Below are 26,725 nucleotides of genomic sequence, written 5' to 3' on the forward strand. Positions count from 1 at the left end.
GTGCCTTTTAAACTCACCGACACAAGGCAAGGCTGTTTTTCAAAACTTGCTTACTTGCAAAAATCATCTCTTGGTTCTTATGCAATATGAGAGAAAGATTGAATTGATTTTTTAGCTTTTCAATAGAGCAAAGATGATTCCACTGTTTCTCATGTCTAAAATGTGTTCTGAAAATATGCTTTATTTTGTATGTTTCATCCCCATCTGAATTCAGTCTTGACTTAGCTAACTTTTCCAACAAAAAAAAACAAGCACTTTTGTTGGCCCTCCATGGGTAAAATGCTAGAGACAGAAAGCTCAGGTTTCATAGAATCAAAGATTGCTCATATCAAGACAGAGGTGCAAGAAGAGAACATGGTCCTTAAATAGATCAAGGCATTTTTGTGTTCTACTTACTGAAGTTTACTGTGGAAAAAAAAAATGTATCTGGATACTGGCATATTTTATGCATGATTATGTACACGTAATTGTAAGTATCATAATGGTCTGCCATTTAAGCCCCAGTTCAATGTCTATGAGCCTTACTCTGCATATCTGAGTATATGGGAGATGAATCTTTTTAATTCTGCATCATGAAATTTGATCTAGGCTCATCCTGGCACAATGAAAGACAACCTCATGCTGTTATTCCTACAATTATTTTTCAGACTGCAGCTTCTTTTAAGTCTATGACCACTGACTGTTCCACTCTCACCTATTTACAATACATAAGAAGCCAGAAAGAGACACCAATATGAAGATTGACATACAACGTTAGAGTTGAAAGTGGCCACAAACATTTCCCTATTCCCTGCAGCACTGAGCTTATGAAAATAGATGCCTGAAGATCCAAAACACATTTTGATTCAAGGGAACCTACTCCATCCTGCTTTTCCCTGCCTGTACCCACAGTACTGCTCATCTGTGCCTGCAGCCAAGCACTTGGCAACCAGCCCACATTTGGATTATCATTGTTCAGCTAGAAAGATAACAAAACTGTTTCATGGAACAAACTACTGGGAACAAGAGGCAGCTGAGAAAAAAAAATTCAAACGTCAACTAATATTGAAATAAAACCAGCAAGCATCAACTTAATTGCAAGCAATTTGTCATCCCAATGTTGCTGGTTGTATCCTCCACTCCAAAGTTCACCACAACATTCATTTGAGATAGGAAAGCTCTGTACAAGATGAAACACAGCACTGACAGCAATAGACAGCAAAGCTTTCCAGGAAACAAAAGGAAAAAAATCTTAAAAATTTATGTCCTACTGAAACACGGGAGGATTTTTAAAGGATGTTACCAAGTGTTTTATGATTTCTAAATTAGAATTGGTTATAACACTGCAGTTAGCAACTACAAAATATTATTCCATATACAAGAGGATACTACTGCAGGTCACTCTGAACAAATGATTTTAATTTCTGTTACTTACTGAAAAATAACATTTGTTATAATGACAACACAAATAAACAAATATATATATGCACATACACAAATACACTGAGCAAAGCAACAAAAAAAAAATCAAACCTGTAGCCTCAAAAAACAGCAGTACATTCTGGTGAGAAACACCATTCAAGACTGGAAGGCCTTCAAGACATAGTTATTATTATTGTTTGAAGAATAAAAATACTAGGGCTCTATAGACAATTGAAATAAAGTGTAACAATGCAAGAGAAATTTGAAAAGAAATGAAAATGAAGGCAGCGTTATTTTAAGGACCAAAAGTAACTAGGGGCACTGATTTCCTCTCTATTTTTGTGCACCCTCTTGGGAGGGTCAGATGTTTCTTTAGAATCTGCTCTTACTTCACTTGAAGTACAGGGCTACAAAATAAATGGGTTAAAAGTAATAGGAATGTCACAAGCAATGTCAAGACAAACAATTTATTGAACCTTCAGTAAGTAATCAAAGACTTAGTTTCAGTTCTTTCTGTGCCTTGCAAACTGATGATCCAACTACCATGTTATTTGCACACATTTACTTCTACATAAGCTGTGGACACGAAGAATGGCTTTATATTTGATACAGCCTCTAAAGACATAAAGCATATTTTCATATGCTTATGCTGTTATCATCATCAGGAATTATAACAGCAACAGGCTCACCTGGATGTTTCTATGGCAAAACCAACTTGCTGTGCTGAGAGCATCCAGTGGCACATCCCAAAGTGTCAGTGTACCAAGCATCGTGGCACAGACACATTCTTTCATCTGTACCTACGCTATATAAGCTTTATGTAATGCGGTATTCTCCTATCTTTCCTAGAGTATTACCACATGATCAAGCAAACCTAGAAAGATGGAGTGGGAAAATGGGAAAGCTTACACAAACTTGTTTCCAGTTCTTTAAGTCTCACGTACTCTGGCACAAGAAGCAACAACACAGAGTCAGTGTGTCCTAATTCACAGTTGGAGAAACCAAAATTATCTGCAAGAGCGAGTTAGAAACACAAAGAAGTAGTTCTAGCAGTACTAGATCCCACGATCCACCTTAGTTTGCTTTTTCATTCATAGAGCAAAAATCCAATTTTTTTTCTTTTTCATTAACTTTAAGAGAACAACTCCAGATGTAGAGAAACTATTCTGCGCCGAAAAAAATGAAAGGTTAAAAAAATTATCCAAGCCAGTTAATGATGGAAAGCCATCTAAGATTACAGTTTACGAAAGGATTGTTTTAACCATACGTAGGCATTTTGAATTAGGCAACAGAATTAGGAATAATGTAGAGAATACTTACCACACTTAAACTGACTAAAGCGTTTGCCTTTGGCACAGGATGGCTATACAACGATTTTAACAAATCCTTTGAGTCATTTTCCTATAGGGAAAATTTAAAATTTTTTAAAATTTTAATTAATCATTACATAAAAGAATTATTACAATTTACTACACGTCAAACAATTTATATACATACACATATACATTTAGTGAGAAAGACAATGGCAATTTCCCATGAAGTAATTAAATATGAAATAATAAGCCAACTTCATTTATGTAAGAAAAATTCTTTTATTTTGCCCCATATACTCCATAAATTAATTACATTATTTGTAACTGAAAATAGCATTAAAATGGCTATTTAGACTTTCTGGCTATTTAGACTTTCTAAAAGAGTTAGCCATGATATTCATCTAATGAAAACTTTGTTAACTATGCAGTTACACTTGAATTGTACACTCTTGGTCACACAGTGCCTGGGAAAGCGCGACAGCAATGTTCTCTAACAGCCTCCTCAGCAACATATATGGCAAGAGGCAGCACAATGAAGTACGTGCTTCCACACATTGCGAAATCTTTCTGATCATCGATACTGAGGTTCCTCAGTATACAGCACAACAAGCCTAATCTAGCATCTTAAAGCAATTGTACAATGCCAAAACCACTGAACAGTGGAGCAGAAGCAGAGGAGAAAATGATTCCCACCTTCCTATTGAGGTCAAATACCTCGTCAATAACCATTTTACAGCTATAGTGAAATAAGAACCAAATACAAAGCTCAGTTTAAAGATTCAGACTACTAGTGGTGAAACTACACATACAGAATAAGTTTAACATACATTTAACTAATCCAACATCTAGAATAATGCTTTTATTTATTACGTGAAGTCCATTTACTATAGTGCATAATAACTGCTTAATAAATAGTTCATCTACTTTTGAAACATCAGCTTTTCCAGTCAGCATATGGCCATCCATTGATGCCTTTTCTTTTTTTAAATTTCTATCTAGTAGTCTAATGCAGTTAAATCAGAAAGATATGGCTACAGTGTTCTCCATAAAGACAGATGCCACTATTTCCTTCCCTGCATAATCCTGGAATACGTTTAATTGCTCATGAATATGCAAACTAAACTATCATGATTCTTCACCAAATGTTGCAAGCAATTTTGTCTTGCTAGTTGAGATGACAGAATTACGAGAGGTAGTTTTTAGTTAATGTGAAGGGTGAAACAGTACATCATATTTTACGCAGTTCTGAAAAAAAGTGTTTGTAACTGATAATCAGATAGTTCCAGAAATCTACAGTTTACAATCAATGCATCATAGAGTTCTCCAGTGATGTAACACTTAGCTCACACTTCACCCAGGACTTGTTTATACTAAGACTGACACTTCAGACAGGTAGATTCTCAACAGCTTTTTAAGATTCATGTGATATTCAAGTGATAGTTAGCGATAGTTGTGGCCCAACATTTACACTGATTGAACTCCAGTATAACAAGTTTAATGACTTTCTTCTAAATTTTACTTAAAAAAAAATTAAACAGTGAAGAATCACTTTATGGCACTTGAAATACTACATTATTTGGTCACTGCTACTGCTGCAAAATCTTTTACGCAAAGAAACAGACTATGTAAAACGTAAAATTACCTGCTCTTTAGCCAAATAATCTGCCAGAGTATTTAAAAGCTTATAGTATACTTCAAACCAGGGTAGGTAACTAAAAAAGGAGAGGAAAAAAAGAAAATTAAGATATCAATGTACTTTTCCAGTGTTTACGAAATTTACCATAAAATGACTAGTACATTTTTGCATTTTTACATGTAAATAAGTGCTTATAAACCTGTTCCTCACAAACTTCAGTTTAATGCTAAATCACTGTTAGGTTGTAGCAAAGCTCTACTTCTTTAGACTCTATCTACTAACCAGACCTATTTGGTAAGACTTGGGCTTTGCTTTATTATAAAGCTGACATCTCAGTACCTCAGATACATTATGTATACCAATTCACTTTACACAGTAAGGTGGAAATCTACTTTAAGTCCCACGTACGTGTAGATTAGCTTACAATATTTTTGCTTCTCATTACTCTAAATGCATCCAAAAAAATCACTTTAAGCATTGTCAAACACCTTTAAATCACAGTCCCATTGCCTATTAAAGCTCTCAGTAGTTGTGTTGGTAATTTTCCTTGCCATTTTGATGTTCTACACTCTGCTGTGCTTGGGCAGACTGCCACAAACCATCTACCTGGGCAGAGCCAGTACCCATATCAGACAATTCATGCACCACTACAGAATAGCACAGATGCCACACATATATAGAAGAATATATGAAGTCTTCCCTCTATGAAGTCATTTCTATACATAGTAGCAATTTCTAGAAACAGTTGAGCATTTACTGATACTGCAAGCACAATAATACCACTATTTCAAAGGCTCCTACCGTAAATCTGCAACCCATATTTGTGCAATAGTATCAATTAGTTAAATAGAATCCAAGATAAATATGACATAACCGAAGGGTACGAGAAGAGAAGCTCAGTGTTATTATTGCCTTTTTTTCTCCTGACATCTATTTACAGATGATTTACCTTTAACTGTGACATCAGAGCTTTCCATACTCACTATTTAAGCTTATGATACAGATGTAATATGTAGTTTACCAGACATTTCAAGTATAAATTATTCCTTTCTTACAAATTAAATACCTTCCAGTTTCTTTCTTAGAGTTCTTTCCACAAATAAAAAACACATTACTAAAATGGAAAGCATGATTAATATAACTTGTTCATATTTTCATGTGGACAGGAGGGGAAGCAAAGACTGAAAGATTTTTTATTTCATTTTATAACTACGCTTTCCCTAACAGGCAAGTGGAAGCCACCAGGGGAAATCCTGGATGTTTCAGAAGCCAAGGCTACTTTTGTTTAGTGAGCAGAGCAAGGGGTTACACTTCCTTTGCAATAGCTCCATTCTCAGTGAGCAGCTAGTAAGGCTTTAGAAATAGACTCCAGTTCTTAGAGGGAAGAAGCAGCATACACAGCTGCACCTCCATACTACCACTCACTGCTTCTGGGCCCGAACACTGCGCATCCTTTTAAAACACTATTGCAGCAGCTCCTAAACCTACTGGTCTTGGAGTTTAATTCCATTCGAAACTCCTGACCTATGACCTTCTGAAATCACGTTTCCCTCATCCTGGACACAAAAACAGAAGTACTGGGCACAAGTGCCAGGGTCCCTGCAGACATCGCAGCCACCAAACTGCTCCGCCGGCCTCCAGCTGCAGCAGAGATCAGAGCATGGCTCAACCACTTCATCCAAGTCAAACTATAAGGTGCAAACTGCAAAAAACCTTTATAAGCATAGACAAAGGAATAGTTTACATCATTTAAAGCCCTTCCAGTGTTTTGCCATCACTTCAGCAGTAGCAGGCTATATCATCCAAGCATATCATTTTTTCATTGTAGAATATTGTAAAATCTTATCTGATTCTTTGTATTTCATAATGAACATTTATGAACAGCGTGCTTTAAGTGTTCCTACTTCAATAAAATATTAACAATATTTCTGTCATATATCTATGATCTCAGCTCCCCTCTTATTGCAAAAACTAAAATTTAATTTTTGAATAAATTCATGAGGCCAAATTCATTACTTGAAATTAATGAACCCGAGCACAAAAGCAGGGAAGATTTTTCTTTCACAGGCTAAGGCATGCTGACGTGAGTACTCCTACATGAGCTTGCTCCTTTAGCAAGATGAGGTTGATGATGCACATTCAGATCTACACATAACAAAATCACAAATACATGTTGTAAAAAAAAAAAAAAAAGATCGTTTGCACGTAGTTGAAAAATATCAGCTTCCTTCCGAGCTGAAAAACTGGTTAAAGAATTGCTTTAAACCTTTAAACACCACAGACACAAGGTTAATATAATCTCAGCACGCTACTTAAACCTGAAAATTTAAGACAAATCAAAACATCCATGGCATGAAAGGAAAGACCATCTAGATCTGTCTTCATCAAATAAAAAGAACATAGATTCTCAAATGAGACCTTTGCTTTCTCATTGCTCTTTAATTGCACACATTGCCTTCACAGATAGCACGTTACAACTAATACTCTTGAGAAACGAACATACAAGACAAACGTACGAAAACCTCCAATTCCTATAAAGTTGCCTTCACGCAACAAAGAAGAATATCAAAATATGTGCACGACTGTTTTAAAAGATACCTATTTCCTGTTTTAGAATACAGTGGTCTTTAAGAGTACAGCCACTGCCTGTCATGAAAACACAAGCACGAGATATTTCATGGATAATTAGAAACACACTTAGCATTTTCTTTTAATCCAAATGAGCCACAAGACAGGAGCTCAGAGTTTACTCAAAGTCGTGCATAACCCTTGTTGCAGTAAGTAGACTTCCACCTCACTTGTGCTTCTGCTATAGCTCTGATAAAACTTTTACATTCATGAGTCAAAGGTTAAATAAAGGAAAGGAAATGTTTTCTGTCAAATAGTCAGGTAACCACTAACAGTCTTGAACTATCAGCAGGAATCTAACTTCTAGTAATCAAATAAAACTAAGGAAACTGCCTTTCCGTAGCTAAATGTCTAATGTCTAGGGGCTACTTTTCTGTCTGGAAAATTGACACAAAATGTGTAAAATTGAAACATTCTGCTTCTAAGGGATTTGCCTAAAGGAAGAGAGAGAAAGCTTCAGGAATGGCCTGAACTGAAGAACTACAAAGACTTACCACATAAACCTGTCTTCCTTATTATAGCATTTCATTTGGAAACATAGGTGACAATTTTACAGTCGTAAAAATTAATGAAATCTAAGACTGAAAATTTTAACGATGCATTTTGCATTTCTCTAGGTACATAAGGTCAACCTCTCATTCAACAGTTTCAAGATTCCTAACGAAACAAAGATTAGTCAAGTTATATAAACTACATATTAAAACCATTCAAGTAATTCTAAAACAGTTCGGTGTAAACTCAAAGCATTATTCCTACTACAAACAGCAGAGATACATAGAAACAATACCCAAAATAATTAAGTTCCTATTATTTGTAAGTGAACATTAAAATTTCTATTGCACCACTTCAATTCTGAGCTGCTAAAATTAACATGTAGAAAACTGAACTAGAAGAAAAGATCCAGTACAACATACGAGGACAAAAATACATTACAATACTCCTGTTGTGGTACCCAAATTCTTAGGGGCTACATGAGCTCAATGGTTTGTGGAGAAGGAAGTGACACAGCAGGACTCACACCCAGAGCTTCATTCAAAGTAGCCTCGTCATTTAAAAATAGAGAAAACCAAACAAGTCAAAAGAATTGCAAAGAAATCGCTCTACATTTCTGAAGAACGATCCAAGATTTGTTCTCTCACCTTATTATGATTTTGCACTCATTTGCACATTGAATTTGGCAAGTACAGACAAATTCCGCACGAGCGTTTTAGACCGTACCATAGCACTAGTAATTTCTTCAAATGAAAATGCCTGGGATAACCACATCAGGTGTAGTTATTTCAATGTATTAGCACTTGCACAGAAATCAGACAAAATATTCTGAGCTCAGAGAGAATTCTGTTCCTCTTGTGTGTATATCAAGTGTACAAAACTATGAAACATCTACAGAATTCCTGCATCTACAACCCAAGTATATGTTCTGCTTCAAATTCTCCAGCTTAATGTAGCACTACACAGCTGAAAATTCAAAGATGATTTCCTTTAAATAGCATTTCAAATAAGAAGCAAAGAAAATAATGAATTATAGAGAGATAAGCTACAAGACCTAATCTCATAAGCAGCTTTACATTGGTTGCGTACAGTTTCAGGACAAGTAGTCTTTACTTTACTTTGCAGTTCAAAACCCAATACTTTGCCAGCCTGGCAAAAGTTAACACATGAACTGATACCACCCACAAAAAATATTCACAAGAGACTAGCTGTATTCTGTTCTCATCAGCCTACCCAAATTTTTATAGAATTTCTCTGTCATCACTGATTAGCTAGTTCCTGCCCTTCCTTTAAGATATTTTTACTTAGATTTTAGTTTTCTATTACTATCAGTTAAGTTTTTTTTATACTTGACTGTCTCTAGTCAAAGAAGCATTAAAGCCTCAGCCAGCAGTTTAAATTTAGTCCTCTTCTTAGTGGAGATACACAACATGTACATACGTAGATGGGCAGTAATTAGATACGGCATTTTTACGCCTGCATTTGTGTGTTTATATAAACTCCAATATTATTAGATATGTGACAGACACATGTAGTTTGAACTTCTTACAGAAGTGTCTTCGTGTATATTCATACTGAATGTACATTAATGGTATTTTGCAATATGGAAGAAAAAGCAACTGTGCACACATGTACAAAATCTTTACACATTAAGACCCTTTAATGAAGCAACCCTTCATTAAAACGTCTTTCATATTGGTTAACTGAAGATGAACAAATATGAACAAGGCAGAGGCAGAATAAACGCCAATAGAAGTCTGCTAGTGGCTCTTCTTTCACTTGGTCTTGGAGATCCCAGATCTTGGAGAAACCAGACCAGATAAGATGACACTTTAATGAAAACATTGATGCATTCTTTCTATCCAAGAAACACCATTTAAAACTAACATATAAATTAGAGAGAAAAGGGTTACCAATCTAGAAGTAGAATTCCATGAAGCTAATGCTATTATGCACTCAGTGTTGTATTGTAAATTTGGAATTGTCACAATAAAAGCAATAAAGGCAATGTTTTGAATACGGTTCAGTGAAAAATTATAGCTTGCCACTTTTCATTTTCCTACTTATTCCTGTCAAGTAGCAGGCCACTGGCTAATCTCTAACTGATGCATGTCTCTGCAGAAATGTTAAAAGAAATATGTTAGTTTAAACCAGCTTAGAACGTGAATCTTTTTCTTTGCAGTACTATAGGCAGTATTTAAATTTGCACACTTGAGCCCCATCCCTGGATGAATTCAAGATCAGGCTGGAAATGGCTCTGGGCATTTCAGTGCAGTGGTTGGCGACCATGCCCGTGGCAAGGGGGTTGAAACTACGTGATCATTGTGATACTTTTCAACCCAGGCCATTCTGTGATTGGTACTGCAACATTAGAAGCCAGACAGGCAAGGTTAGGAGTAAGAATCATAAGTTTTGTTTCCAGCTTGATGAAGGAAGAAAAATTTAACTAAAAAAAAAAAGCTAGAAGCATATGCATACATTCTCTACAGTGCTTAACAAGACACATCAACAAAAAATGCCACAACAAAAAGGGTTAAGTATTTTACCCTCCAAAATCCTGAACTAAATCTTTATGCGGCATTATTACAGTTTTGTTGGAAATTAATTGGCTCCTTGTGATCTTTCCCAAATTTTTTTCCTTTGCCCCAAAAGACCACTGCACAAGCACTCCAAACAATAGTTTGGAATCAGTTTAAAACTCTGGATGGGTTCCAAAAAAGATGCCCCCATTTCCTCCATAGGTACTGCATGCTGACAGGTTATTACTTGAATACTTGAAGACAATTTTGCCTTATAATAAAGCACAATACAAGAAGGCTTTAGCTTACCTCCCCCCCTCTCCCCCCATCACTAAACCTATTAGTTAACAGAAAAATAAAAAATAACCAGAAATAAAAACAAACTATTTAAATGAGGTCAATTTCCTAATCCTCAGTGTCAATTCTGTACCACAGTGCCATGCTGTTCATTGATGATTCATCTCATTCTGGAGTTGCTTATATGCAAAAAGTGGAAGACACCTGAAAACTGCTTCCAAGTACAGGAATATAGAATTGTGTATTTCATCATGAAATTGACTGGATACTTGCCAAAGACTCCATTAAGCATTAAAACTATCTACATAATGCTCAAAGCCTGTAAAAGCTACAATGTAAAAATTCCTGCGTTACACAAATTGAAACCATCATACGGAACTTGGGACCACTTCCCATCTGAAATCAATGGTAACATCATTGTACAGAAACAGTGTACTGATAACAATAAATATTAATTATTAATAATTGTTGATTAGTAGTGTTAACAGATTTCAAGGTATGTTATATTTTTCCTATATTCACTTCTCTACTCAGTTTTCCATATGCAGCTTACCTCAGAATACAGAGGCAGACTTTGCCTCCTGACGTCAAACGGCAAAATCCAAACCGTTGCTTACTTTCAATGTCGGTGAGCACAAAAGTAAAATGCTGTCCTACTTGGTTTTGGGACACCCTGAAAAATTAAATACGGATCATAAGAACACCAAATGATAGAAAACACTAGCATAAGTCACTGCTCTTCAGCATTTTCATGCTCAAACCTCACTTCTTTTCCTCTCAGATTGTTCTTTTATTCCCTCCTTTACCCCACCTCTTCCGCAGGCACTGAACTCCATTCCCTCATTCATCCACGACTCCTGCTGCCATCTTTGCACCACCCAGACCTGGCCACCTCCTCCTCAGTGGGCCAACGCTTCAAAGGCTGACCCCCACAACACAGAACAGAAGGTACAGGAGTTACAGAAGGCACAGAGTAGGGAAAATAAGAATGAGGGAAAACAGCTGCTGAATTATAAGGACAGACTTAGAATGGTTGGGACTTCAGTCTGGGGACAAAGACCAAGAAAAAAAAATATAACTAACATTACAAGATCATAGAGACAGGGGGAAGAGAACTGTTCATAAAACAAAGCGCATTGCAAGCTTAAAACTGGCTTTTCAGTATGGTCAAACTTGGGTGATCTTCATAGAAATCATGAAATGCATTCAAGGTAAGCATTTAAGGACACAAACTACATCTTAACCTTACTCACAGGAAAACATACTGCACTTTTTCAACAACTTCCAGAATAAATAAGCTTTAGGTAGACTCAGCATTTTCAATTGAGAGAGGTAATGCATGGTATAGTCAAAAGTAAAATATAGCAAAGTTTTAATGGGCAGTGTAGAAGTTCTGAAAAGGTAACATGCAGCAGTTCTGACTGTAATTCTACTGTCTTTTTATTTTCTCATTCTTACATCATCTTCAGCAGAGTGCCTAAGCACCTGCTAGTGAGTGATATCGTTAACATACATCATCTGTGGTTGAAAAAGAATTCCTGCAGAATCTAAGAACCATCTTTCATCTCCCACTAAGTGCACTTTTTTCCCCCATTTATCCCCTGCAATATGTTTATTTTTAAAAAACCTTCACCAAAATAAGACACAAAAAGTTACCCATGGGAAGGAAAAAAAGTAGGAGATCAAAGGCATAAAGTTACAATGGGACACGTGCAAATGCTTAATTCATGATGAGAAGAGCTTAAAGATCAGCCAAGTGATGCCACTGCCCAGACTCTAACTCCCACTCGTTACCATTTGGTCTCATCCCTTCCAATCAGTGACTAGCCTGAAATAAAAGCCTGCCCTAAGCGCAAATAACAGAACAATGTATCTTTAGTCCAATGTGATCATTAGAAATCCACCATCATTAATAGACTTATTCTTTAAAGTAATGAGTTGATCTTAATTACCAAACAAGTATTTTCCTCAAATATCTTCAGTCAACTGAAGCAACCTAGTATGCTCTTTACTTTTAGTAAAAGAGAGCTTGATGGCTCTCACTCACTCTTAATTTTTTCAGGTTCTTTAGGATAACTAGGATGCTGCCTACATATACACGTATGACTCAACAGCATCAGTGACATTGTGTCATTACTCCTCTGCCAAAAAAGCCATTTTCTATCCAAATCTCTGCGTTACTCTCAGGAATAAAGAGGCAAACGTCCACTGAAACCCTCAGGTCGGTGCACAGCCAGGTGTTGCAAAGTCCCTCAGCAGCAGCACTGCCAGCACCCTGTGCTCCACCTAGGGTACAGTCCCTCAGCCAAACAAGTGGTAAGTTATTTACAAAAGCTGACTTCATAGATGCCCAAGTATGCAGGTTTTGCTTTTTCTGTACTGTGTACACACATGCCATATGGCTCTGCTCCACTATTGCTTAAAAACAGTTACTTAGCCCAAAAAATCTCACACCAGTAAGGAGCCCTTCCTTTCATTTATCTTTTCATTTATCTCCTCCCTTCGCAACATTGGAAGATGACAAAGGAGAATATATTGTACTGCAATTAAAGCACATGTAAAAATTTCAATGCATGAGATCAAATATGATTTAATTCTGAGACTATTAAAAATAGCACAGGCAAGTTATGGCAGTCCAGCAGGAGGCAATCCCAATGCCATCTCACCACCTCCAACTCAACATTTTCCCTTCACTTCCTCAAGAGAGGCTATGCAGCATTTTCACAGTTGGTGTGAGAACAGCCCAGCTTGAAAGCTGCATCCCACAGACTTTAGGAGGAGCTGCAAGCAGCACATTCTGGATGCTCAAGATAAGAACAACCTCCAAGGCTGAACATCCACAAACAACCCAGAAGTCTGCATTTGGTCTCACTTGCTTCAGAAGAACAGCTAACAAAAGCCATTCTAGGTTGCTAATTCAAAAGCTCCATGCAAGACCTGAGGGCAGAAGGAGGCCTGCTTTTTTGCCCCTCTTCAGCAGAAGTGAAACTGACTGTATGCCAGCCATAGAAGAACAAGCTAATGATGGCTGGATATTTCCTTACACTGATTGATAATGCCAGTATCTAAACTTGATATAAACGTTCAAGAAGCCTAGCACAATAGTTTTAATACACCCGCTGCATATATTTATGTGGACAGGTTCTGGCTATGGTGTTTGGGTCCCGTGTCTCTGAAGCCAAGTCATGACTTTGGCCACACTACCGAACCACAGCAAAGACGCCTCTACCAGTTTTCCTTAACATGAAAATCAACATGGGTAAAATGCAATTACTACCTCCCAGAATTTCCCAACCAAAGTGTTATCTGTACTTTCTAATGGAGCATACGATCTACTGAACAAGATTTGCAACACTTTTTACAGAGCTCAAGCCTGTGGGTTACTTCAAAACAAGTGACCTGCTCACTTGCAAGGAGACAGCACAGGCAAGCTACTGCAAACTGTCGCTGACCTCCTCCTCCCTCATTCCTCTGTCTTGCTTCCCCCCCTTCCTTTCAGCTCCTGCATGGCCTGCTTACATTTAATCTTAGTTTAACAACAATAAATCACCAGTAGCAAAGAATGTGTGTAAACACTTATTAACTCTGCAGACTACAATGGGCTCTTTCAAGGCTATTACAGTCCACTATATGAATAAAAGTAGTTTTTTAAATTTTCTAATATCAGCAGAATACAGAAAAGGCTCTTTGGTACGCACAGAGCAGGTAAAGAGCTGTTTTAAAGATTTCTGTTTACACTATAGCCATTGTGCAGGCTGCATTTCAAGGCTGCCTTGAGAAAGCTGATTAAGGCAGGAATTAAATCTCTTCTGATGAAAAACATGTCTAACCAACACATTTATCCTTAAATCTTAATTAGAATTGCTCTTCTCCCAACTTTATCTGCTTAGGAGACATAGTATGCTTGAAATGAATCACCCTTCACACTTAGGAATTTCTGAAGGGCTTTGAACTTGAGAGATTTTGTTATTTCCAAACAATGAAAAACCATGCATGGCAGAAAAAATTTCAATCAATATTTTTTAAACAAAACAAAGTTACAGGTATCATTAATTATAATGTGTCATGCACTTATGCTTGACCAACGAGGCACAATTCTTACTCAACTCACTAACTCAGCTTACTCAGTTCTTAATTACAGGCAGCTGCTACTGAAAAATTTCAGTGCATTTCTTCTCCAAATCTGACACTGAAAAGTAAAGCACACCAGCCATTGACCCTAATTCTCCCCAAATCAGAGAAAAAAAAAAAAGAGAGATTCAAGCTGGAATTGATGTCAAGGTGGAAGCACCAGCTGATGGGGAAGAGGGGACTCAGCAACCTCAGGTTGAGCCACCACACTGATAACTATCCTCAGTGGCAACTATTGTTTCCACTTCTGAGCTCACCCTGTGATCACGACTCCACCACTTGGGTTCCACCTATCGTTACACAGATTTTTCTCACATGCCTACATTTTTATATTTTAATGTGTGTGTGTGTGTGTGTGTGTGTGTGTGTGTGTGTGTGTATAATACAATGAGATAAAGAGTGGAGAAAACTCACTTGTACAAGATTACTACTTCATTTCAGAGTTTCTAACTATTCTCATCTATTGACTTTTTAACTAAATATTTCTGTAAGCCACAAATCACCTCCACAGCCAGAGACTGCTACTCAAAACACCAACAGAAATGGTTTAGCCATTGACTCTAATAGTTCGTGAGCTAAATAATAGGCACAGTAGTTCACACACTTGAGCAATGTTCCACACCTAACGAGAAGTCTTCCTACAGCACGTGCAGCAGAGCCACTTATGCTCTGCAACATAGCCCTTACCACGAGACTGGGTGGGCACAGTAGGTGAAATCAATAAGGCACTTAACTCCGTATTAGTCCTACAGACACCTTCCAAAGTCTTGGCTACAGAGGAACTACACAAACAACAGCAGAAATACAACCTGAAGGGGGGGGAAAAACAGAGGAGCAGAAAGGCAGATCAGAAGTATTTACAGAGGAGGGGACAAAGGAGAAGAGAATCAAAGAACAGAATAACTGATGAGTCAAACTGTGACTGTGAAATTTGACTGATTTTGAGTTGTGACTGAGAAGAACATCTGCATGCTCACGCAATCATCCAGCAAAATTACCAACACAGCTAAAAACGTTAGGTGGGGGCTCTGCAAGTTACACGAGTTTGAGATTGAGAGCGAAGATACAGATCACTGAGGGGAAAGAAGAGAAAAAATATCACGTAGCATTTGCATGAAGGTTACAAAGAACAAAAAAGACGACGAGGTGTTCTCTGACACTTAAAAATCAGCTTAGCAAATATTAGAAGGAAATAAAATCTCTACCTTCTTTAATAGTACAGTCCTCCTGTTTCTTACAAATAGAAACAGAGAAAGGAATTCCACAGCAGACAAAAAGTGAACTTATTCATGACTATCAACAAACGAACAGTTTAAAAGTTATACAATTGTGCAATTAATAAAGTCTAAAATAATTTAGTTGCAAAAAAAGCCTTAGATTCTTGGGGGTAAATGCTCAAGAACTTCTATGACAAGAATTCAGTACTTTATCCTCTTCAACGTAAAATGTAAGCCATATTGAGTAGTAACAAAATTAAGTGTTTACTTTCTGTTTATATACATGTATGTATATATCTCAAAGTTTAAGTAACAGTTAACACATCACACCATTCATTGTGCCTTTTTGACTTTATTTTCAGCTTCAATTTAATGGGAGTTACCTACAGATTTTAAATCACCATTTACAGTATGTAATTGTGATAATTAAAACAGTGTACAGCTACTTAATACATCCGAATGATAAAGTCAGTATTTCTAGTGAGATAATTTAAGTATTATCACATAGAATCAAATCTAGATCTAAGTCCACGATCACTGCAGTATAGTGAATACAACAAAATCAAACACATTCTCACTTCATCCACTTTTCAATTCATTCACTAATTAAGTGCAGGTGAGGCAGAGGAAAATATGTGATGATGGACTTAGCACTGGGATTTGACAGAGCTTTAACTACATTATTTTCATAGTTTAAAGAACATTGATTTACTATTTAAATGAGTTTTGTTTATCTATTTAATAAGAAGGACACTGTTGCCTGAAACTCCGCTGCATGCAAGAATGCCCAGAAGCAAACTATGGAACAAAGTCTTGTTTTTTTTTATTCCAGATACCTCGATTACTAGCATCAGTGGAAATTCCACTTCTGCTCTAGTCTTTCCTAGCTCTTACAAGGATCAGAAAGTGCTCTCAGTGGTTTATATACTGATAGATCTCACAATACAGTTTGAGAAGCTATATTCCCTAAAGTACAGTGAGCTCAACCTGTGAAATAGAAACTTGGCTTTTCTCTTCAATGAAAGCTTTCTGTACAGAACTTGCCACTCAAGTTGCCTGTAAAATACTTGGGGGCACTCACTATGTGGTCTGTGGTGGTTCTCCCTACAAGAAAATAAATGTTCAGATGACAAGTGAGAAAAAAACTAGGTGTTTGTCACACCTACAGCATTCTTTTAAAAATAAAACAAACATGAGAAGGAGTTACAGCAACATATTTATCAATACTTGTCTGAATTGGTCCCACACTTTTCAAAACAAAAATATCAAATTCTGGGAAAGTAAAAGACAACTATACAGTTTTTGTGTTATTTATTTTCAAATGGTAACATGCCTTTACTGTAGCAACTGTCTGAACTGAGTAGCATAAACACCACACAGCCCTAAGTTATTCCCCCAAACAGTTAAGTAAAGAGCAGCAGACACTCTTGCATGGGCATCCAGTACTTCTGTCTCTTTGCATAGGGCAGCTCAGCCCACCTCCCCTGCCCATGAACCTTCACTCCCCAGAACCCCACACTGCCTGTGCTCCCTCACAGGTCTCAACAGCCCAGCTCCCAACCCCAGCCAAGCAGGAGCTGCCTGCACAGGAACTGGTTTTAGTTGCATGCAGGCTGAGCAGTCAGCAGTCAATGGAACATGCACCTCAGCTTCCACAAATCACCCAAGCTTCTGTCCAACCGCCAAGCTTTATGGATGTTATAGAAGTTTCCTGTCTGTGAGAGCACTGCTCTTTGGTCAAACATGGAGGTGTAAAAGTACTTGGAAGCAGAGGGACAAAGGGCACACAAACAACAAACATTGCATAACTTCTATCATTTCCCCCCCATCATTTGGATACTCAGTTAAAGTCATATATTCCCACAGAAGTCTGATCACGTTTATCAGCCTCATATAAGCAACTAAATGTCTTCTGAATCAATAAACAGAAACAGTTAACACAACTAGTTAATTGAAAATAATTATTTGCTGCCACTGATAGCATTCTTGCCACTGGATGGCAGCAGCAGAACCTCACCTTTTTCTGTTATCCTCAATTTTTATTTCAATTATTCATCTTCATTATCAGTTTTACATGGAATTCTGCATACATCTCGAGCACATTAAGGACTTCAGTGCTTTACAGCCAACACAAACAGCACTAGTTAGGTCATCACAACAGTTTGAAGGGCAGCAAGCTTAGCCAGTTCAAAATGCAAACAACTAAACTCATCTATAAACAACTAGATGAGCATAGTTTTCTTCAGAGAAGTTGTGCTTATGACAGTCTGTGCCATGTCTCCCTGCAAAGCCTCCCTCTCTGCCTCGCACCACACTACTGTCACTGCTGAGGGCTCTCAAACAGCGCTGCCAACGCTGCCCTGCAGCCGGCTCAGCCTGCCCTACCGCCCGCAGCTTTCTTCCTTATGCTAATCACGCTTTTAACTCAATCTTTGCCGATTCGGACAATGTGAGTTTTAGAAACGAGTGTGATAGATTAAATTAATTACCATTAATCAGTTTGACAAGTTCAAATAAGCGTTTTAATTAATGAAAATGTTTTACACAAACCATTTAAATTATTGCATCATTACATGGATGCCACACCGTAATGGATACCAGAAAGGTAAAAGCTAATTAATAATACATAATATTCTTAAGTCTACCCTGAGAAAAATCAACTGCACGCTCAGCTACTTCCACGCAACTGAAGTCTTTATTTCTCTGAACTCAAACTACACATTTTCAGTACTGGTATTTATATCCTAGAGACCTGTGACTTTTTTTTTTTTAAATGATGCTTGCTGCTTAAACAAAATATGCTGATATTAACACAGACGTTGTTTACAATTATACAGGACAAAAATCAAGAGGCAGAATATTGCTCTATCCTGAAAGACATACCCTTACAACTCCGGAAAAGTTGTGTTTTGCTGTCATCTTCATCCATGGGTGCATGTTTCTGTACTATGTTTTTACTTGTTCTTTAAAAATTTCCCTGCTATCACACTAAATACCTTTTCATATGAAGTGTTTAAATAAATGTTAACTGCAACATACCTTTCGACGTCAAAAGGAAAGCAGAACTTTGGAACACTGTTCAGCACATCCTATAAATGCAAGGGAAACAGTGTTAGGATTTTGAAACGGCTTTTATCCCTGTTTGCTAGCAGGTCCCCTAAAGATTGGTTTAAAAAAAAAACATACAGAAATATTCATAAAAAATAATAATAAACTTGAGGAACATAAGATCGCAAAAAAAAAATACAGTACACGTTCCTGGACTGAAATAATTGATTATTAAAAAGGAATTAAGTTTGTGCTTCGGCAGATTGCAAAGACAATGCCGTAGAAGCCCCAGGAGGGAAAGGCCTGGCCTGAAGGGTATTAACACCCTTCACATCCCCGCTGGGATTCCCCTCAACAAGGCCATATGGATTTTACAAGAAGCACCACACCATATGGGTAAGCCACGTCTGCTGCTACTTGTACCACAGACTAGCCACAGGGACTTCTGACAGATCCTGGCTCAAAAATACAAATGTTGTTTCAATTAAAATGCAGGCAGAGAAAAGGGAATGAAGTTGGCAGCAGAATGAATTACAGAGAGGTATAACGACTCTATACATGTCTCATGGTCAAACGCTGAAAATCGTGGAAATCTTCTGCTGGTCTAAGGGAGATATTTATATGATTAACCCTTTCGTTTTCACAAGCAAACCACTCTGTTCATAAAGGGAAAGGGAGGGTGTCTGATAGAGCTACATTTGTACCATAATATAATAGGACAGCGTTGCTCTCTCACAGCATTTACTAAGTTGTTTAGTAACAAATAAAGGTATGAATTATGATATAAAAATGCTCCCAAGCTAGTAAAAACTTTTCATTAGATGAAAAAGTGATTTGCCAGATTTGTTAGCAGAAATTAAAGCGATCTTACAGGATTTCAGAAATAGCAGTTATTCCCAACAGTCACACTCAGCTTGGAAAAAAACCTTCTGTGGCACACGTGAGGTAAGAAAGGACAAGAGATGGCATTTGTATTGGCCAGCACAGCTACAGGGTTCTCTCTTTGTACGAGAACAACAACAGGACTATATTGGCTATGCTGGAACTTATGAAGGTATCCTGCAAGGTGTGCGCACTCAGGAAAAGGCAAACAGACTGCAGAGATGCAGATGAGGTTAAGAACTGGATCAAGGATGTTAGTACCCTCCTGCTTGAACACTGTGTGCTGAGCAGCCAGCTCCCATTAGGGGAAGCTATGGATCGAAATTTCCACACACCACAATGACTATTTGCTCCAAAATTCTGCCTGGATCAGTTGTAAGTGTAAAACACAAAGAACCCATGGAAGTTAATCAGCGAGAGCTGAAAAGTCCAGGAAAAGAAGTAGACAGAAATGAATCCTTCTAATACAACACACATTATTAGCTGCAACATCTTAAAGATACATGATGCTCCACTACGTCAGCTAATAGTACAGAATGAAAAATTTTCAAGAGTTTCTAAGTCACATAAGAGCGCTCAAGAAATCTTACAGAATCCAGCTTTCCCAGCACAGAAGGAGAGGGGTCTGAGCACACCGTGCCGTGCTTTGGGAAGGGGCCTCACTATCTCACACTCGAATTCTCCTTCCAAATCTGCACCTATATTCACACTATAGTAAGTTCTTTTCTCCGTACTACTGAGAGTTGGGCTTGCTGCCTGTTGATCTCAGAAATGATTTAGAACAGGGCAGAGGAACATATTCACTCCAGCCCCCCAGCGCATCCTCTCAGAATAAACGATCCCACAGGAAGAGCCAGCCCCAAGCCCAGGGGCAGCTCAGCAGCCCAGCCGGTGACCTGAGGACGACGCGTGCCTCCGGCCGCAGGACAGCAAGGCCTCACGCCGCCCCCGGCACACGCTCAGCTCCTGCGGGGCAGCTCCGCTCGCTTCCCAACTGGCGGCAGCATCCCTCAGGGAGCGGTCTTTAAACCTCGCCGCTCTTTAAAATTCAAGCAGCCAGCAGGTCTATAGACTGGTGTATAAACAGCATAGACAAAAAAAAATCCTCTCCCAGCTTATGTCAGTGACAAAGCAGCTCAGCAGTTGACTGCTTTTCCCCTGACAGCGTAAGCTGGGTTTACACAGATCAATGGCTGCAAGTCCTACCTCGCTTCCAGGGCTCTGCTTTCCCCCTTAATTACAGGTGTTAGTCAGATTTTTAAGATGGAGGAAAAATAAGATGCCCCCAAGATGCTTCTAGACAGATTTAAAATGCAAATGGCTGTTATTCACATATCCACATAAGCAGCCACTATCAGTGTACAGTTCAAGTCAATAACCTTACTACTGAGCAACATTGAACTCTGCTTCCTAACAAGTAATTGTCTTCACCGATCCACAACTCAGACAGGACTTGCACTTGAGTCAAAACGCACATCCTCTGAAAAAGCATAATGCATTTATCATCTTTTATTTTAAAAGCTTCATAAGTGTGCATTTATCTCTGAAAACAAAAGGTTGTCAAATGTTCAGAAAGCAAGCTATCCTCCATTCACACTGCCTCGTGATTAGCACCACTCTGGGCTCTCACAGTGTTAGTTTCAGAAAACAGTCGCTGTTTCGGAAAGGAAAGTGTGTGCACGGAGGAAACTAAAAAGATGTAGGTAAAAAAAAGAAACAAGTTAAAGAGCACATATTTGCTTTGAAACACTGAATAAACTCATACAGTCACATACACAATTGATTTTAATTACTAAGTCAAAGGATTGCTATCTCACTCCTTACACAAACTCTAATGCAAAGAATAAAACCACAAAATCTATATCATACCAACTACAGCACACTGTTCCCCTCACAAAAAGTTCAAAAAATGGAAATAGTATTTAAGAAAATACTTATATCTATAGCATATCAGCAGCAAGTTGCCCTCTCACGCATTCATGGTCCAGTGGGTTTATTAATTACTGCACCAATTGCTCTACACAGTCCAAGCCTGTTCCTACTCACTGATTATACACAGAGATAATACAGACACTTAAAGAGTAAGAATTATTCAGCATTCCTTGGTTTGTTTTATACCCACACAGCAAGGTCTGCGTATCATCATTTTACAAGCAATGGAAAAGGTAGTAGAGGTAGTAGATGATGTTTCTGAAATCACACACCATTTTCCTAGAAAAAAAGTTCTAGCAACTCAACCTTATCCTTATGCAAAATTAATGGGTAGATGTGCTGTTTACATTCCAGATTGCAGCTTACTCCTCACTGAGGAAATTCTCTTTTTTATTTTTAATATCATATTCAATTGAAAGGAAATCTTTAGAAGTTCATAATCAGAACTGCAAACAATTATTTGATTCATGCTCTACAGTCTTCAGCTAAGAACAAATTCACCTTTCCCTGGCTGCAATTTCAAAGCACTGGAATTTCAAAACTTGGTACCCTTAACACTCCAGGCAACAGAAGGAATTCTGACCCCCCACCAACAAGCCTTGCTTAGCTCAGTGAAGCTACGATTTCCATGTGTTTCCCTTTTTATGTTTTCATCCCACAAAGCAGCGATGACATCACACACAGGTTAGGGAAGCAAGAACATACGTGGCTCTGACTGTTAATTTGCTAAGTGGAAATGGAAACAGATACCTCAGACAAGTCCATTTGCAAACATGTAGCTGTGTACATTTAAATGTACAGTACAGTGAGTTTTAGAGGGTATCTCACAGCAACTGAAAGTGGAAGAACTGTCTCCATAGAAAGATTTCACTGGTTTCGATGTGTATTACAGAACCAGCACATTTAGTGCATCCCTACAAAAGTAGGAGCGAGTTCATGAGTTTTTCCCCCCCACTTCAACTTACACCCTTCAACAGGTTCTTTTTCTCTTTAAATGCAGACAAAGCTTGATGAATCACCAGAAATTAAGCTGACTACATGATACTACACTACTGAAATATTTAATTATTGACATCAAATATAATTAATTTCTAAAATTAGAAGGACTACTGGGAACTACTCTCCCCAGCAATTTTTTTGTTCTTGTAATATTCTGCAGTTCACATTTAAGAGGAAAGAAAACCCAAATTTTTTCATGCAAATCTCTCTTAAGGGATTGAAAATGTTCTCCACAGTAGGAACGTTTTAAGACATTCAGAACACTGAATCACTTCAAAAATGGCAATTTATACACTTTTTTTTAGCAAAAGTCCTGCCTCCTTTCCACTATTTCTGCATTTATCTGCAGTATAAGCCCACCCCCAAGCAGTTAGATCCCCAGCTAGATCTGTTCTACTTATAGAATCAGCATCTCTCAAAAAGGGGACAGTCTAAGATGTCACAACGTGTTCACTCCATAGGTCTGTCAGCATACCCAGGAAGAAAAGGCCTAAATAAGATTGGTAGTATGCAATAGAATTCAAACTATGGAATGACACAATCCAGATAAGATTGACAAAAACGTTAATCAGTGCTCAAAAAACTACTGATCTCTATTATCTTGAATTCCAAGATGTCAAATCGTCATCAACCTAGATAAAACATTTTTGTGCCTTTTTCCCCGCTATCCTTTTTCTTCAAATGTTTTCTTCCTCCATAACTTCCTAGTTCTTGTCTTCTTATTTATCTATCCTCCTTCTGTAAAGACCCTCCTCCGCCCTCACCAAAAGGGGAACTTTTTTTGTCTTTGTTGCATACATTATTAAACATTGTTTCTCTTTTTTCCTTACTGACAAGAACTACTTGCTATTCTGCTTTAGCGTTTCACCTAATTGTCCTTCAAAACTCTTCCAAGAACCTCCTATCCCTATTCACCTCTCTCTCAATCTTCCATCCAAGGAAGAAAATCCCTCTTAGCAGTTTCCATACTGAAATCTCCATGTTCATCTCCTAGCCTCCTCAACTTCAGTTTTAACCCAACTTACTCTCTGGGACTTTCTCCCCACCGTTTGGTACCACAGTTTTTTTGTCATCGTATGTCAGTTCAAACATACAAACAAGTGATCCTGAGATTTAAGACTGTCACGACATATTTCTGACTCAAAGCAGCAACTTCAATGGGAATATTTAAATGTTTCAGGTTAAGCACAGATTTAGATTTATTCTTAAATCAAAGCCAGGCTGCTTAGCATCTTGCAGTGTTGAGCCCTTCATCATTATGGCTCTACTAAGGTGAAATTCTAATGCTTCTACATAAAATAGTCCATGAAAAGGCAGGCTGCTCTGTCCTCACGGCTGACTTTTCCTTTTCCTTTTTGTGAAGCTGCACACACCCACAGCAGGGACCCTTGTGAAGCTAGCAGCAGTAGTTATATTTCAAAGACTTAGCTGTTACCTCTGCTAAAAATCTCATCAAAAAGTAGTAGCTACAATAAAGTAATGCCCAAATGGTTTGAATAACAAAAAAAATTTTTTATCTTAAATCACGTTCACGGAAATCCAAGTTTAAAGTATGGAAATTATTAGCAGGCCTCCATAACTATTTTTAACCTTCATGTGCAATACGCATCATTCTGTTGATCATCTACTAATTTCATAGGGTAAAAAAACAAGTTACCAGCTGCTTTCAGAGTATTCCTCTTACACACATAAAGGAAAGCATATAAAAAACAAATGCAAATGGTTTAGGGTGGAGATGCAAAACCTTTTTGAGAAATAACTGAGAAAATGTACCTTAAGGTACAGCATTTCATTGTTGCATTAAACTACATGGATTTTGTCATTTCTTTTCTGAAAACATTGCACTATGAAACTCAGTAGTCTCCAGTTTGAAGTAATTCAGCTACCACTTCTACATTTGTTAAATAAAGTGTAAATATGACTCAGAATTTACAGGACTTCAAAGTTTCTTGTAAAAAAGAGAATGGAAAGCACTGTATGATTCGTACAAGGTCTCTGAAGCACAAGCAGTATCGTTCTCCAGCTTTTACACATCCTTTGAAACAAAGTTTTCCAGGCTAAGAAACGAGTCCCCACTCTATACATTGGGAAGATCAAAGTAGTTAACCTTATTGGTTTTCGCCTTTGGAGTTTTCAAATTTTCTTCTAGGTCTAAAGGCAAATTATGAAGAACTCTCTGAAATAACGTAAGAGATATTAATAATTAATAGCTATTACTAATTGGCTTGCTAGTTGTAATTATAGGGTAGGTCCATGGAAGTCACATGCATACAATACCATTTCATTCACAGCGTAACACCAAGGATGAATAAAACTATTCTAAAACGGTGGGGTAACTCAACTGCATGACACAAGAGCTTCTGTGCTACATTTATAAAAAAAAATAATAAAAAAAAAACAGAATAGGCAAACCCAGCTCCCTCAGAACAAACCTGCTTTTTAAATTGTGATTTTTAGATTAAGTTGCAGATAGCATACATTTCTGGTCACCTAATTCAATCCTGACACAGTTGATCTGAATGAGATTCTAGGGGGGGGTAGAGCATCCCTCAAAGGCACTTTATAGAAGGAGAAAAGAACAAATACATAACTAACTCTGGTACTTCAAAAGACACTGAAAGACTGAAGAATAAGGCTTCCTAAGGTTTCAGAACTGAGATTTTTCACTGCATTACAAACCTTGGATTCTCCACTTATCTACATGATAAGGTTCAGGAACAATTAAACAGTTATAACTAAGTCATATCTGTATGCTACAGTGGACAGTAAGATATCGAGAGCGCAGTCACAAATAATAGAATAGCCAAGACAATAAGAACTTCAGTGCAGATTAATTTACCCACAAAAAGAACCCTTGATTTTTCTGGAACTCTAATTAGAAACCTAAAAATCAATAACGTTCTTCTTCTCAAAGGTAGTTCTCGTTAGTGTAAGTATAGATTAAAATATTACCATCTATTCAATAACTGGTGATGAAAGTGAGCAAGAGAAATAATATTTCTGCATACAGACCTAGCATCATAACAAAATAGTTGTATGGCATGCACCAATCAAACGCATGGACTGAGAGAATGTGGAAAGAAATGCACTCTTCCATCTCCACTCTTGAGATGAAACACTATGGAGGACGTATTTAACTTTTAAGATAGTATTCATTACCTTGAAGTTCACTGCATTTTGTACAAAAACAACATTAGTATGACAGAAAATTTTCTATCAACACATAGTAGGGAATAAGATAAGTGACGTTTTATTAATATACAGCTCAATGGACAAGCTGTCTTAGACACACAGCAAAAAGGTGATGCTCTTCCAGGATCAGAACTTCCCATCTTTTTTTCCTCAAAAAAATTACTGCACAGCACAAGTTACGGTGAAATTATATTTTTCTTTGTAATACAGAACCTTAGAAGTAATTAATACAAAGTACCACATAAATGAATGAATGATCTTGGCATAGCATCCAAATAGAATATCTGTAGTAGTGACTTACACTGATAAATGATGTGAGATGTTCCAAGAACCAACCACTTGAGCAGGCTCTAAATTTACAGTGCAAGGTAGTGCACGCTGCTGTGTATCAGTAGTAGCGGAAGTAGATGAACCACGTGGTAGCATAAAAGGTAGTGAAACCCGTTTGGCACATGGGCTGAACTTCTTAAGCTAGAAGGATCTTTGGCCAAAAGAAAAGGAACTGGGAAAGGAAGTCAGTTTCTAAGGAACCACTGGGAGAATTGTTTCATAATTACTATTATTTGAGATATTTTTATTCTCATTTTCCAAGTCAAATTCTAAGCCTTACTATAAAACTTACTATAAAACAGCTCAACAAAAAAATCACTAGTAGCAGTAAAAGACAATTGCAAAAGAAAGTGTTACTCAGTACAAATCCGAATGCTATTGACAGCATCAAAAAGCAAAAGAGAAGAAGCAACAAAACCACAAGGAGGAAGAGAAAAAGCAACCACACTACAGCATCTCTCTTTTAGCACCAGATACAGATAGATGGCCATCACATAGAAATAAAAGCAACCGACACACAGGTACATGTGATTTTCCTCAAGGAAACGAGCAGTGTACATTCATTTCATTTCACCTGTGGCTGGAAGGGCCTGGATCATTTCACTCTGGGTCTCTGCATCTTTGCTAGAGTTCATTCTGCAGCACCATCAGGTCACTGCTTCTTCAAGTGCACACAAAGTTGGTCAGCTCAGCCAAGGCCAGCAGCAC

At 37.7% G+C, this 26,725-nt stretch overlaps 1 protein-coding gene across 1 annotated transcript in view; it reads right to left on the reverse strand.

Annotated features, from left to right (window-relative positions):
• The window catches only part of DENND1B (DENN domain containing 1B), a gene marked incomplete at its 5' end in the record, with an annotated part of 92,133 nt that overhangs the window by 27,496 nt on the left and 37,912 nt on the right, over nucleotides 1–26,725 (reverse strand). Inside the window, 4 exons of the mRNA XM_019618367.2 lie at nucleotides 2,722–2,802; nucleotides 4,357–4,426; nucleotides 10,840–10,959; nucleotides 18,674–18,723. Of these exons, the coding sequence (XP_019473912.1) occupies nucleotides 2,722–2,802; nucleotides 4,357–4,426; nucleotides 10,840–10,959; nucleotides 18,674–18,723 (321 nt within the window). The remainder of the gene's footprint in view (nucleotides 1–2,721; nucleotides 2,803–4,356; nucleotides 4,427–10,839; nucleotides 10,960–18,673; nucleotides 18,724–26,725) is intronic.

Source organism: Meleagris gallopavo, chromosome 10 (genome assembly GCF_000146605.3).
Source record: "Meleagris gallopavo isolate NT-WF06-2002-E0010 breed Aviagen turkey brand Nicholas breeding stock chromosome 10, Turkey_5.1, whole genome shotgun sequence".
Taxonomy (NCBI): Eukaryota; Metazoa; Chordata; class Aves; order Galliformes; family Phasianidae; genus Meleagris; species Meleagris gallopavo.